At 37.5% G+C, this 12,987-nt stretch overlaps 1 protein-coding gene across 1 annotated transcript; it reads right to left on the bottom strand.

Annotated features, from left to right (window-relative positions):
• Window positions 1–5,913: 5,913 nt before the first annotated feature.
• ccr9b (chemokine (C-C motif) receptor 9b) lies at window positions 5,914–10,933 on the bottom strand. The gene is made up of 3 exons (XM_073830670.1): window positions 10,257–10,933; window positions 10,031–10,068; window positions 5,914–7,957 (listed from the first exon to the last, which is right to left on the bottom strand). Exons 1-3 carry the CDS (start codon window positions 10,279–10,281, stop codon window positions 6,914–6,916), a joined length of 1,107 nt encoding a protein of 368 aa, XP_073686771.1. The 5' UTR covers window positions 10,282–10,933; the 3' UTR covers window positions 5,914–6,913.
• Window positions 10,934–12,987: the final 2,054 nt, after the last annotated feature.

Below are 12,987 nucleotides of genomic sequence, written 5' to 3'. Positions count from 1 at the left end.
TACAAAGACAGCAGTACTATTAAAAGAGATGATTTGCAAATGATAATATGCTGATCGAGTAATATTATTTATGTGCCTCAAAAGATAAAGTGCTGTCAAGGATGGCATCCAAACTCTTAACTAGAAAAGAAGGAGAAATAACTGAATAATCAGTAGTCAATAGGTGAGTGGTCAGTTGGCATTTCTGGTGTACAGAATGCTCACTTTTACAAGTATCATGATGACACTTACTTCATAAAATAGTAAAGTATTTTACCAAAACTTTCTAACTTTCTGAGATAAGTTTGTGATGGGTTACTTCAGAAGGGATGTGCTCGAAAGAAGGGAGTTCTAGAAAGATTCCCATATTTCAGTCATTCACTACATATTGTCTGCACAGTGTTAGTACAGAAGCATAGATATAGCATTAGCATGCATACAGAATGTTGTTGACATGATTGACAGTTTCCTGTCGTGAGAAGAAAGTGAAGTGGAGTGAGAGAGAGAGTGAGCAAGAGAAAGACAGTGGAGTGTGAGGGAGAGAAAGCAGACAGATAGATGTTAGTGCTGAAGCTGTGGTCTCACCTGAAGGCTGCAGGTACAGCCTCTCTCTAAACCCTCTAAACCTCAATAACATCATACTTGTTTGTCTCGTGCTTTGGAAAAAAAACCTTATCAACACCACAAAGAAAAACACTTTGCAATGAACATAATGAATTAATATTATTGATATATAAATCACAACTATATACATATTAAAGCTGTAACTTAAAGCTTAATAAAATATTGGCAATGTTAGAGTGCATCCGCTTTATTGTTATGCATTTTTCATGCTTTCTCAAGCACAGCAAATTTTGCCCACTGTAAATACATCTTCTCTTTCTAAACCTGAAATGACAGAAGAAGGATTGGAGATTAATTTAATTTACAAATAAGGTAGAAAATGCATACTTTTAAATTGACACCTGTTTCTTATTTGTCATCTGTGATCCCTTATAGCCACTAAAGGGACATGGTTAGACACTTGTTAGCGGTAGCATGTTACATTACAGTACATAAAATTTCACTTACCACATAAACAGAGTAAGAAGAGATGACTGATGATTTGCAGATCCAGATCACCGTTGACAAACATCTAATCTTGTAAATTGTGTGTTACTAGACTCCCTGCAGTTTGCTTACTAAGCAAACAGGTCTGTGGATGATGCAGTCAACATAGGACTGCACTACATTCAACATCTGGACAAGCCAGGGATCTTCCAGACAGGAGGTTAAAGAGCTGGTTGTCTGGTGCAGTTATAACAACCTGGAGATGAACACAATCAAAACAGTGGAGATGATCATGGACTTCGGGAGAAACCCCCTGCACTCTCCCCACTCACCATCAAAAACAGCACTGTGGCTGCAGTAGAGACATACCTACCTGTGAAGCATGGTGGTGGCAGCATTATGTTGTGGGGATGTTTCTATTCAGCTGGGACTGGGCAATTGGTCAGGATTGAAGGGGAAATAGATGCTGCCAAGTACATCCAAATTCTTGAGGAAAACCGGCTTCCTTCTGCTAGACAGCTGAAGATGGGGAGGTCATTTACCTTCCAACACAACAATGACTCTAAACATACTGCCAAAACAACAACGAAATGGCTTAAGGGTAAGAAGGTGAATGTCCTTGAGTGGCCAAGTCAGAGCTCTGACTTAAATCCAATCGAAAATCTGTGGATGGATTTGAAGAGAGCAGTCCATTGCCACTCACTACAGAATTTGACTGAACTTGAGCAATTCTGCAATGAAGAATGGACAAATATTTTTTTATAATTACATAAATATTGGAAATTGGAAAAGTTGCTGCTTAAGTTTTTATAATAGCAATTTGCATATACTCCAGAATGTAATGAAGAGTGATCAGATGAATTGCATAGTCCTTCTTTGCCATGAAAATTAACTTAATCCCGAAAAAAACTTTCCACTGCATTGTTAAGAAGGCTTCAGGGCGTCTAAGAAAGTCCAGCAAGCGCCAAGATCGTCTCCTAAAGAGGATTCAGCTGCGGGATCGGAGTACCACCAGTACAGAGCTTGCTCAGGAATGGCAGCAGGCAGGTGTGAGCGCATCTGCACGCACAGTGAGGCAAAGACTTTTGGAAGATGGCCTGGTGTCAAGAAGGGCAGCAAAGAAGCCACTTCTCTCCAAAAAAAAAAAAAACATCAGGGACAGATTGATCTTCTGCAAAAAGTATGGCGAATGGACTGCTGAGGACTGGGGCAAAGTCATATTCTCCGATGAAGCCTCTTTCCGATTGTTTGGGGCATCTGGAAAAAGGCTTGTCCGGAGAAGAAAAGGTGAGCGCTACCATCAGTCCTGTGTCATGCCAACAGTAAAGCATCCTGAGACCATTCATGTGTGGGGTTGCTTCTCATCCAAGGGAGTGGGCTCACTCACAATTTTGCCCAAAAACACAGCCATGAATAAAGAATGGTACCAAAACACCCTCCAACAGCAACTTCTTCCAACAATCCAACAACAGTTTGGTGAAGAACAATGCATTTTCCAGCACGATGGAGCACCGTGCCATAAGGCAAAAGTGATAACTAAGTGGCTCGGGGACCAAAACGTTGAAATTTTGGGTCCATGGCCTGGAAACTCCCCAGATCTTAATCCCATTGAGAACTTGTGGTCAAGCCTCAAGAGGCGGGTGGACAAACAAAAACCCACTAATTCTGACAAACTCCAAGAAGTGATTATGAAAGAATGGGTTGCTATCAGTCAGGATTTGGCCCAGAAGTTGATTGAGAGCATGCCCAGTCGAATTGCAGAGGTCCTGAAAAAGAAGGGCCAACACTGCAAATACTGACTCTTTGCATAAATGTCATGTAATTGTCGATAAAAGCCTTTGAAACGTATGAAGTGCTTGTAATTATATTTCAGTACATCACAGAAACAACTGAAACAAAAATCTAAAAGCAGTTGAGCAGCAAACTTTGTGAAAACTAATATTTGTGTCATTCTCAAAACTTTTGGCCACGACTGTATATACAGACACACGCTGTGGAATGCTTGAATCTGATTGGCTGATGGATGTTCTAAGGTGTTCAATTATTTTTCAGGAAAACACACAGCTAAAGTACTTACAGGCAAGTCTTGATCGCATGTACGGAAACCTCTCTCTCTCTCTCTCTATTTCTCACATCTCATATTACTATTACTGGCTCAAGCCTCCATTACTAAATATAAAATGACAATTTGGAATTAGCAATAGAGGTGTGGGATGGACAGGCCCAGAGACCTGGAAGGGAAAACATCCATAGAACTGCAGCACAAGACTGTAAATTTTCCATCTGTTTCACAAACACAAATATTTAGATCGCCTCTCAAAAAAGTTTTGGCCTTTTGCAATCCATAGTAAGCACCTGCGGTAAAAAAAAAAAAAAAAAAGAAAAACAACAACAACATTGGAAAAACACTTAGTGCCTTAATATATTTAAAACAGTATTATTAAACAATCAAATTTAGTATTCACTATATTAATGATGCATAGTTTACATAGGCAGACAGAGGTCGGAATATGAACGCAATCCGCTTAATGGTGCACTGTTTTCCTTATAATGGTTTTCTATGGGAAACCATTTCATGTGAAACTTTAATACTGTATACATGCGATGTAAGTCTTGTAACCCTATTATGTACTGTATCTTGTTGTGAAGATGTGTAATTCTGAAAAGAATTATAAATATTTGTGCCACTAGTCATGTCAGCTTTTTCCTTCATTTGCTTAACTTTGCACTACTGATGTGGTAGCTGATATGTCATTGCAGTTGACTTTGCATGCATGGTCTAATTCTGTATCTAATACCATCTAAATCTGCTGTGCCACAATTACCATACCATTAATAACATAACGCAAGGTGCATGCCAACCAGACCTTTTTTCATTATTCAACATTTTCTCAATCCACACCAGTCATAACAGTCATACTGAAAACATGGCAGTACAGAAAAGCCACATTCACAAACTTTTCTCTTACCACAGAAAATACGTTAAACACTGCTAAAAACACCATGTGGCTTCTGTAAGGGGTTAAAAAAAGGGGGGGGGGGGGTAATCAATGATAATTTTTTATGAGTAATATCATTATTAACAATATATAGTTTCAGCATCTGTATGGAAAATATTAAACTTGCTTGTAAAATGCTTTAAGGAGCATTTATTAAATTGTTGTTGAAAGAAGTTAGCGGACCACTTTTAGAATACCACTGTGGTGCTTCTTTTGTAATACTGTAGCTTGACAGATACGGTCACTATTCACTTTGCTATATTAAAAATAGCAAAAAAAAAAAAATTCTTCGACAGAAGAATGAATGCCATATGGTTTGGAAAGTAAATTATGACTGAATTATATTCAAACATGAAACACATTTGTTTTATTATTTTTACTTTCCTTTTTGTGAATCCTGATTTATCCCAATAAAATATTTTTTCAGAACCAAGCAGTTTTAGCTTTCTTACAGAGTCTATCAGGAGGATTTTTTTTTTTTTTTTTTTTTTTTTGCGGTTGTGCCTTGTGGTACACCATCTACATTTGTACAGGCGTAAATTAACCAATGGCAGTGCCCTGAAGTGCTCCTAATCTGGTGCAAAGTCTATTATTTCCCCTTACAAGTGAATAAGTTAACCACAGTAGTGACCAATAAACTGTTTGTTGTCCATTACAGAGCATATCAGGTCTGTATTTTCACCTTTTTACTGTCCTATTTGGCATATTAATGGTGTTTCTTCAACTTCAGACAGTTTTCATATTTTTTATATTTATAATATATAAAACATTAAAACAGTCTTGGTTACTTTTTATTATGCACACCTTCATCACTTACATCTGCTAGATATTTATGAATTATTTTTTAACTGTGATCTAAACGCAGGCTGAATATACTATGATTTTTACTTAATTGTGGTTATTGCTTTTAAGAATATGATTATTTATAACACAATGGACATGTTACATCCACTTCAGTTACCATGGATTATACTTCTTATAGTTAGAACGTATTATAAGTCTCATATCTTGCCATGTTACTTATTTCACTTTACTTAAAGCACACAAAGACCACTTATAAGTAATAATAATAATAATAATAATAATATTTTTTCTCAAAGTGCCATAAGATCAGTTTTCAGATCAGATTAATGTGTAATATGACACTTTTGTATTATCAGTTTTATTTTGATGGTACCTTTAGGCAGCTTTTGATAAGTAACTCTGCCACTGCATGTCAACAAGCAGTAATTATCATTAGTAGTTTGCTAAATATATGCTAACACTGTTCCCCAAAAACTTATTATAAGTCATATAAGATCATAACTTTGCAAGTATGTGAACCTTCTACCTAGCCTAACCTTAAACTAAGTCTACTTATACTATAAGGAGTGTTAATTGACATGTAGTTTGAAAGTTGCTAATAGTCAATAGACTAAGGGGACCATCAAAATAAAATGTAATATAGTGTAAAAAATAAATAATATGACAAAGTCGATTATAAATGAAGTAGATTTAATATGGTCTCTATTGTGTGTTATAAATCATCATAATCTTAAAAAGTTATAACCTCAAATATGTAGCAGGGATAACTACATATAATTTATAATTTAGCTCAAAGGGAATCGAATATGATTCAATAGGGAATTTGAACAGAATCGCTGTTTTACGGCTGTTCCAGAGTCGACCCGCGATTCATTCACAAGCCGTGTAACAGCAACTCTGCAATGGATATTACTATCCAGAATATAGTGAAAACACTATATATTAGCACAGTAGCAAAATCAGCAGTTTAAGACATTAATTTGTAAGCACAAAACACAAGATACTTATCTTTTCTAATAAAAATATGAATTTATTGGATAAACCTAACACATACAAACTAATCTAACATAAACACACGCATTCACACAGGTTGCAGAAAGAGAAAGTGAGGAAAGAATGAGTTTAAAGGAATGAACATATGAAGTCCCAAGTTAGCAATATGTGCAATTGCTTAGACCTGAACAACCATCAATCACTTAATTAACCCTCGTATTGAGTCTCTCAAAGAGGTTATTAAACTTTATATCAAAATGCACCAGTTCAGTAAGATTCTGGAGTTTACTTGCGCGTTGCCTTTGGGAATTCCTTTGGTTGCGTCGCTTCAGAAAGGGGCTTTCCCGAGGTTGCTGATTGGTTGGTTCTGTGGTCCTTTGTGGAGACTTGGGCGTTGGCTGGATATGAGAGCGGAGCGCTGTTAAAGTTCAGGTCCGCGAAGACGTTTGGGTCAGTCGCGGCTTGCACAAACTTAACTAGAAACGAAACTCTCAACGGAAAGAAATAAAAAGAATTAAAGTAAAAGACAGAAGTGTAATGATCTCCTCATGTTTCCTTTAGAGGAGCGTCTGGCACGCAGGCCAGGCAGCGTCGAGACGCGGCGTGAGAGACATAAGAGACTGGGGCCAAAAGTGAATAAACCCATGAACAAATATAGATTTTATGAAAAGAAAATCAGAACTCATGTAATTTTCACTTTATTTTATAATACAAAATTAAATCTATTACACTCAACAAATTCTACTAATTCTCAAAATCTATTTACACTTTATTTTTGCAACAAGTTTTCTATGAAAGTATGAAAATCATAATAGCATATCTGTAACATACATTACAATGCCTAAACTGGAATCATCCTTCCCAAAATTGTGGTAATGCTCAGGAACAGAATCTATGTACAAAAATTTCCACAATCTCCCATCATGTACTGCCAAAGAACGATACAGGAAAAATACTATTATAAAATACATTTCAAATGCCTTGCCCAAAAATGTTTGCAGTTGTAAGGATATATAACTCCTATAAAAATAACACACTCAATAGACGTACAGTTTTTTTTTTAAATGTTATTAATACTGTAGGCTGGTCTATAAAGAAAAAACAGGGGTGGTGTCTGTGTCAGACATAACAGAGGGCCTCTTGGGAACTTGTTGCAGTTTGCTGTTGTCGACTAGTCCTAGGCCACAGGACATGCGCTGAAGCAGGGTGAAGAGATCCTTCCGGAAGCGAACGCCAATAAATACATACAGGATGGGATTCAGACAACAGTGTGTGTAGGCAAGACACTTCACGATTTGCCCAGCCATATCTAAGCTTTGCATGACTTCACAGTTCGTTATTGTGGCGTTGTTGGCTTGGCCTGCTTCTATAATCAGATATCCATTAAATGGCAACTGCGAGAGAACAAAAGCGGCCACAACTGCAAAGATGACCCTTAAAGCCTTGTGTTTTTCAAAATTTCGAGCCTGCATGAGTTTACGAATGATGACTGAGTAACACAACACAATGACAAGTAATGGGAGTAGGAAGCCGACGCAGATCTGTAAAGCCAACACCAAGACTTTTGTACGGTTGTTGTCTGTGATCGAGTACACCATGACACAGGAAGTGCTCTGAGGGTTAATGATTTTCAGTTTAGCAAAGAGAAATTCTGGTAGAGCTAACAGGCAAGAGGCGAGCCACACAAAAACACAAGTTATCTTACTAAACAGCATTCGTTTGTTTTTGTAGTTGTGTGCTTCAGTTACATGAACAATGGCAATGTAGCGGTCCACGCTAATGCAGGTGAGCAAGAGCATGCTAGCGAAGAAGTTGATCTTGTAGACTGCAGAAACTCCTTTGCAAATGACCTGGCTGAACACCCAGCCCTGAGCAGCATTTGTTGCCCAGAAGGGCAGTGTGCCTAGGAAGAGCAGATCAGCCACTGCCAGGTTCAACAGGTACACATCAGTCATGGTCTTGAGGCGGTTTCGCACAGTTGTGAAGATGCAGACAACCAATAAGTTGCCCAAAGCCCCCAAGACAAAGATGATCCAGTAGAGAGGGGGTTCGAAGGTCTTACTGAACTGTCGCACTAACTCTTTATTACATAATCCACCCTGGTCTGATTCGTAGTCATCAGTATCAGTTGTCTGAAATGGAAAAAAAAAAATATATATATATATATATATATATATATATATATATATATTCAGGCACTTTGAATTCTGTGCAATGACCATTTCATTTTTATTTATCAATTTACTTCTTGAAAACCAAATGTACCAATCATCTAAAGCAGGGTTTCTCAAAACCTGCCCTGGAGGGCCAATGCACTGCAGAGTTTAATCAAACTCACCTACCTGTGATTTTCTATTGATCCCGAAGACAATGATTAGCATGCTTAGGTGTGTTTGATTGGGTGGATTAGAGATCAAATTCAATATGGCAAAGCAAGGGCGTAGATTTGCTCTGGACATTGGTGGGGACCTATGACAACACCCCCTACCTATTTGTGTGAATGACACTGTGTACCTTCTATATAAGTTATTATTTAAAATCTCTTTGTGATGGGCTTTAGTTCATCATGTGATGTTGTCATTACCACCTGCTTTTGGTGGTTATCAGTGTATTACAAAGGTATAAAACAGATTTCAGTACTTCAAAAAGTTGGTACATTACCATTATATCAGTGAAATTACGGTATTTATCTCTAAATTTACGGTGAAAACCGTAAAATGTAAAACATTGCTACCGTATTTTTTACGGTAAAATTCTGGCAACCACAGCTGCCAGTTTTTTACCGTAAATTTTACGGCTTTTTTTTTTTTTACAGTGATATATATATATAGTACATGTACAGTGTAATGACAGGAAGCGGGAGAAGTGGGAGAGAGGGGGTGCAGGATCAGGAAAGGTCTGCGAGTCGTCATTCGCAACAGCGCTGTATGTCAACGTGCTGCCCATAAGGCAGTTTTTACTTATAACCTTCCCTACATTATATAATTTACAGTTTCAATTAAAATTTGTCACATCACGGCTGGTCACCTTCTATTGACATCACAATATTATTACCATTAAAAACGATGAACCGAGCCTCCTTTAAGGACAGTTGTGAATGGGCAGGCAAGCTTGTGAAACTTGCAATACTGAGTCATGTGGACCACTTGATACATTTTTCATAATTTTGGCAGTTGCCAGCCCTCTGTAATTTTCATTATATGGTAAAGAGATTGTATGTGTTTGGAATGACATGATGTTGAGTAAATAATTTTTGGGTTAAATAGTCCTTCAAATTCTCTTACTAGCATTTCATTTAAATTCTGCATACCATGGCACTTTGATGATATTAGTAATGTGTTTTCATTGAAATTAGTTTCTCTCTTGAATTAATTAATATGAATATGAAATATGAAAATAAGTTTGTTTCCCACTGTCTTTTTAGACAATCTTAAACTCAACTGACAACCACTTCCTGTCTACAGTGGTACAACAGTCTCTCACCAATTTGGAGCTTTAATCCACTTGATCAGTAAAGTGTGACTCTGTGTGACATCATGCCCCAGCAAGCACTGACAATCTAAATTTATGAAACATGTTCCGCAGCTTAGCTTAGGTGCAGGTGTCTCTAGTGGAGAAACCACACAGAAACACCGCATCCACATCCTCTTTCAACCCTTTCTAAAGTGTACGCAAACAGATAGAGCGTCACCCCCTCCCCCCAGGGGTCTTCATACTCAGACCCACTTTGGAGCATGTCAGGCGGTAGATGCTGTTCCATCCTGACATACATAACAGATAAAGATAACAGATAAAGGATATGTGACATACACAGTGGAAAATCTTTCATTGTGTTGTTAAAAAAATTAAACGAAGCGTAAACAGTCAAATCTGTCTGTATGATCTTAATCCAAGAGGTGCATGAGATAGTAAGGTGTGATGTTTTAAAATATAAGATTGACTGACACAAAACATTTTCAGAAAAAAAGACATCTAATGTCCAAACAAGCATAGAGCACTATCAGGAACAGATCTTAACAACTGCTTACTGATAAGATTTGCTGTGGGCAGCATTTTAATGTTGACTTAAACAGTTGTATTATAAAAAAAGCTTATATATGATATATTTTAGAACTTTTAAGTTTAAGGGTCTAATGCAAAATGTGACTACATCTGACAGAATTTTAGATTCCACAAAATATTATATAATATATAATAATACTCACCAAATCTGTCAAATCTGTGAAATTAAAAGCATCATCATCTATTAAGACAAAAACTTGTAATTAGTGCAAAATATCATATGGAAGAGTGCAGCAACATCAGATCAATTTTACATTCTTGATGGAAGCCAGAAATCATTCAGGTAAACACAGATTGAGTAAAAGGTTCTACATTAATTACACAGTTGTATTAAATGTAATATAATTTTTCATGATTTGTGATACTTACAGTCTGAGGTTGTAAAGACATCCATGTTCTGTCTCTCAGGAGAGTCACAACAGATAACCAAGAGTATAACAACAGTTCAGTGATGAATAAGCTTCCTCCATTGACTTCAACTAGTTTATAAGACCACAAAGTCACGTGTCTGAGAAAAGTAACGTCAGCCCTTTCATACGACAGTTCTGCATCAACGATGTGCAAAAAATGCATTTTGGGTGGAGACTGTATATCCCCTGCCTTCTGCTCTGAACTATTTCAATCCTCTAAGATGATTAAAGCTGCTTTATGGAGATGTAGGTAGTTATGACTCAAAAGATTAAACCTTCTGGCTTGCTGCTGCTTTCACCATGCTCTGTAAGAAAAATTTATAGAAGTGTTTACTAAACATTAAAATGAAAGTGTCAACTTGCATGACATATCTGAATTGAATTCATCTACCTAATTATTTAAATGCATTTTGACTGAACTAAAATGATTAACTATTTAGATTAAGTGATTCAGCAAGATCATTGATCATTTCATTTATGTAAATAAAACTGAAAAACAATTTAACCATAGTAATTGCTTGGAAAAGGGCAAATGGTGCTAAACCACAAACATATTTTTATAGGTCTGTTTAATCTCAAAAATGCAAATTCGCCTGTAATGCTTGTATGTTCAATATAATTAATATAGGAATACTAGGCCTAGCAGGACCCTAAGAGAAGGAAGAAAAAAAAAAACAACTGAATCAAAAATAACAAGAAAAAGGAAAGTGAAACAAAAAATGTTAAATGAGAATGGTCATACCTATCATGAAATAAAAGATTCTCCCTTATTGTGTGTTTTGTTTGAACATTCTTTAGAACTAAACGTACCACCAATAATAAAATACCCTTTTACTGTCACATCTAACAGTCTAAAATAAACTGTGATGTGAACTTGGTGGTCATGCTGTTGCATTATATGGCAGTAAGTGGTCACACTGTGAACCTGTGATTAAATTAACAATATAACTGACACAGAGGCAGGAAAATAAGATGAAAATTGTTCTCTCACAAAATGATTGTGTTCCCCCTAAATCATGGTGTGCATCCTCTAGGGGTCGCTATGGGGAATGCCATCAGCGTGACTCATGTCTGAAGCATACATACAAAAACGACAATAGTGTTGGCCAGCAACAGCCTATGACGTCACTTTCGGCGCAACTCGTCACTACCAGTGTGACCATAGTATAAAAGGACACAACATTCGCTTCTTCATCTGAATCTTATGTCCGAAGCATGGCAAAGAGCCTAGAGGACGCAGTGTCTTGTTCCCTATCTCAGGGAACCATGGTTACATACGTTACCAGAGAAGTTTCTTCTAGAGGAAGCATCAAGCGGCCTCTTCTAGGGGTTGCTATGGGGAACGGTTATACCCATGTTGCCATGCTGATAAAAGGCGAGCACTAAGTACCAATTCTTTTAAACTTAAGGGAATTGCCCCTGAGACATTAGTGAAGGCTGTCAGTGACATTATCCCCTTCGGACAAAGGCCTAAACTGTTACCCAAAACTTACCTGCAAGGGGTCAGAAAGCTGGACCCACGGTAGAGCTCAAGGCTTGAAATCAAGGAGACTCCTTCAGGGGGAAATGGCTAAGCACCTAGGCTAACCTAGGCTGGCCTGTCATGCACGCTCTACCGCTAAGTCTGTTCTCACAGAAAATGGGTAGCAGACCTGTTTAAGGAAACATAGGTAGAATGGGGCCCAGGTAGCCAGGGCTTTAAACCAACTCAAGAATGGTAATGAAGTCTAGTGCGTAACCCATATCATAGAGGATTTAGATACCAAGCTGTAATGGAGGCCCTAGGCAGGCGAAGGCAGATAAAAGGGCTACTCTTTTTTTTTTTTTTTTCTCACTTACAGCCTTAGCAGGGGAGGCAGCACTGGCCCATTGGCCATGTTTACTTCCATTTTCTCTCTTTCTTCTCTAAATTTGGAGATCTTTTTCAGTTCCTTTTACATGTTTACCTCTCACAAATAGCTGGCTCATTCCTGTCATTGGTCATGGGCACTTTTGAAGCAAAAACCAGATGTAAAATCTACTTAACTCAACTTAACTCTCAATTTCTAATTTCACAAATGAGTCACTGGTATATGTTGATAAGCACTGCAGATCTTAAGAATATTGCAAAATTGTTAATAATGATCTGACACATAAAATTACTTTTGATGGTGTAATACAATGTAGTCATATTAATTCACACACACACACACACACACACACACACACACATACACACACACACACACACACACACACACACACACACACACACACACACACACACACACACACATATAATATGTATGTAATTGATTTAATTTAATTTAGATGTTTACACATGAACTACATTTTTGCTTAACAAATCATTTGTACGACGTGTAATTTAAATTTGTGGGAACAATGTCCTTAGATAACAGGGCTACAAATGTGGTCTTGGGCTGTAAAAGTCTTACATCTGAAAACATCCTCCATGTCATACACAAGGGGGTTTCAGTACCAAAACCTGATTTGACAGTTTCACTAATCAGGTACCAAGTTATGTTATTTTCTGCGAAGGAACCTGAGATGATACTATGAAGTTGAGGTGCCGTGCCCACGGGTTTGTCGTTTTTCTTTCTCAGTTTAGACCACAGTAACGCAGAACGAAACAGCCATCTCCAGGACCAGGCAGCGAGTCTGGGAAAGTGTTCTCACAGGATGTGACACAT

The sequence above is a fragment of the Garra rufa genome, chromosome 24 (genome assembly GCF_049309525.1).
Source record: "Garra rufa chromosome 24, GarRuf1.0, whole genome shotgun sequence".
NCBI classification, from domain to species: Eukaryota; Metazoa; Chordata; class Actinopteri; order Cypriniformes; family Cyprinidae; genus Garra; species Garra rufa.
Note: the sequence above shows the minus strand (reverse complement) of the source record. Positions and strands in the feature narration are given on the sequence as shown.

What these genes read in the sequence shown, in the direction of transcription:
- ccr9b (XM_073830670.1), bottom strand. Translation starts at nt 10,281, where the DNA reads ATGGATGTCTTTACAACCTCAGACT. An exon ending in TGTCTTTACAACCTCAGACT is followed by an intron (nt 10,069 to 10,256) that starts GTAAGTATCACA and finishes TTGTCTTAATAG; the next exon opens with ATGATGATGCTTTTAATTTC. An exon ending in TCACAGATTTGACAGATTTG is followed by an intron (nt 7,958 to 10,030) that starts GTGAGTATTATT and finishes TTTCCATTTCAG; the next exon opens with ACAACTGATACTGATGACTA.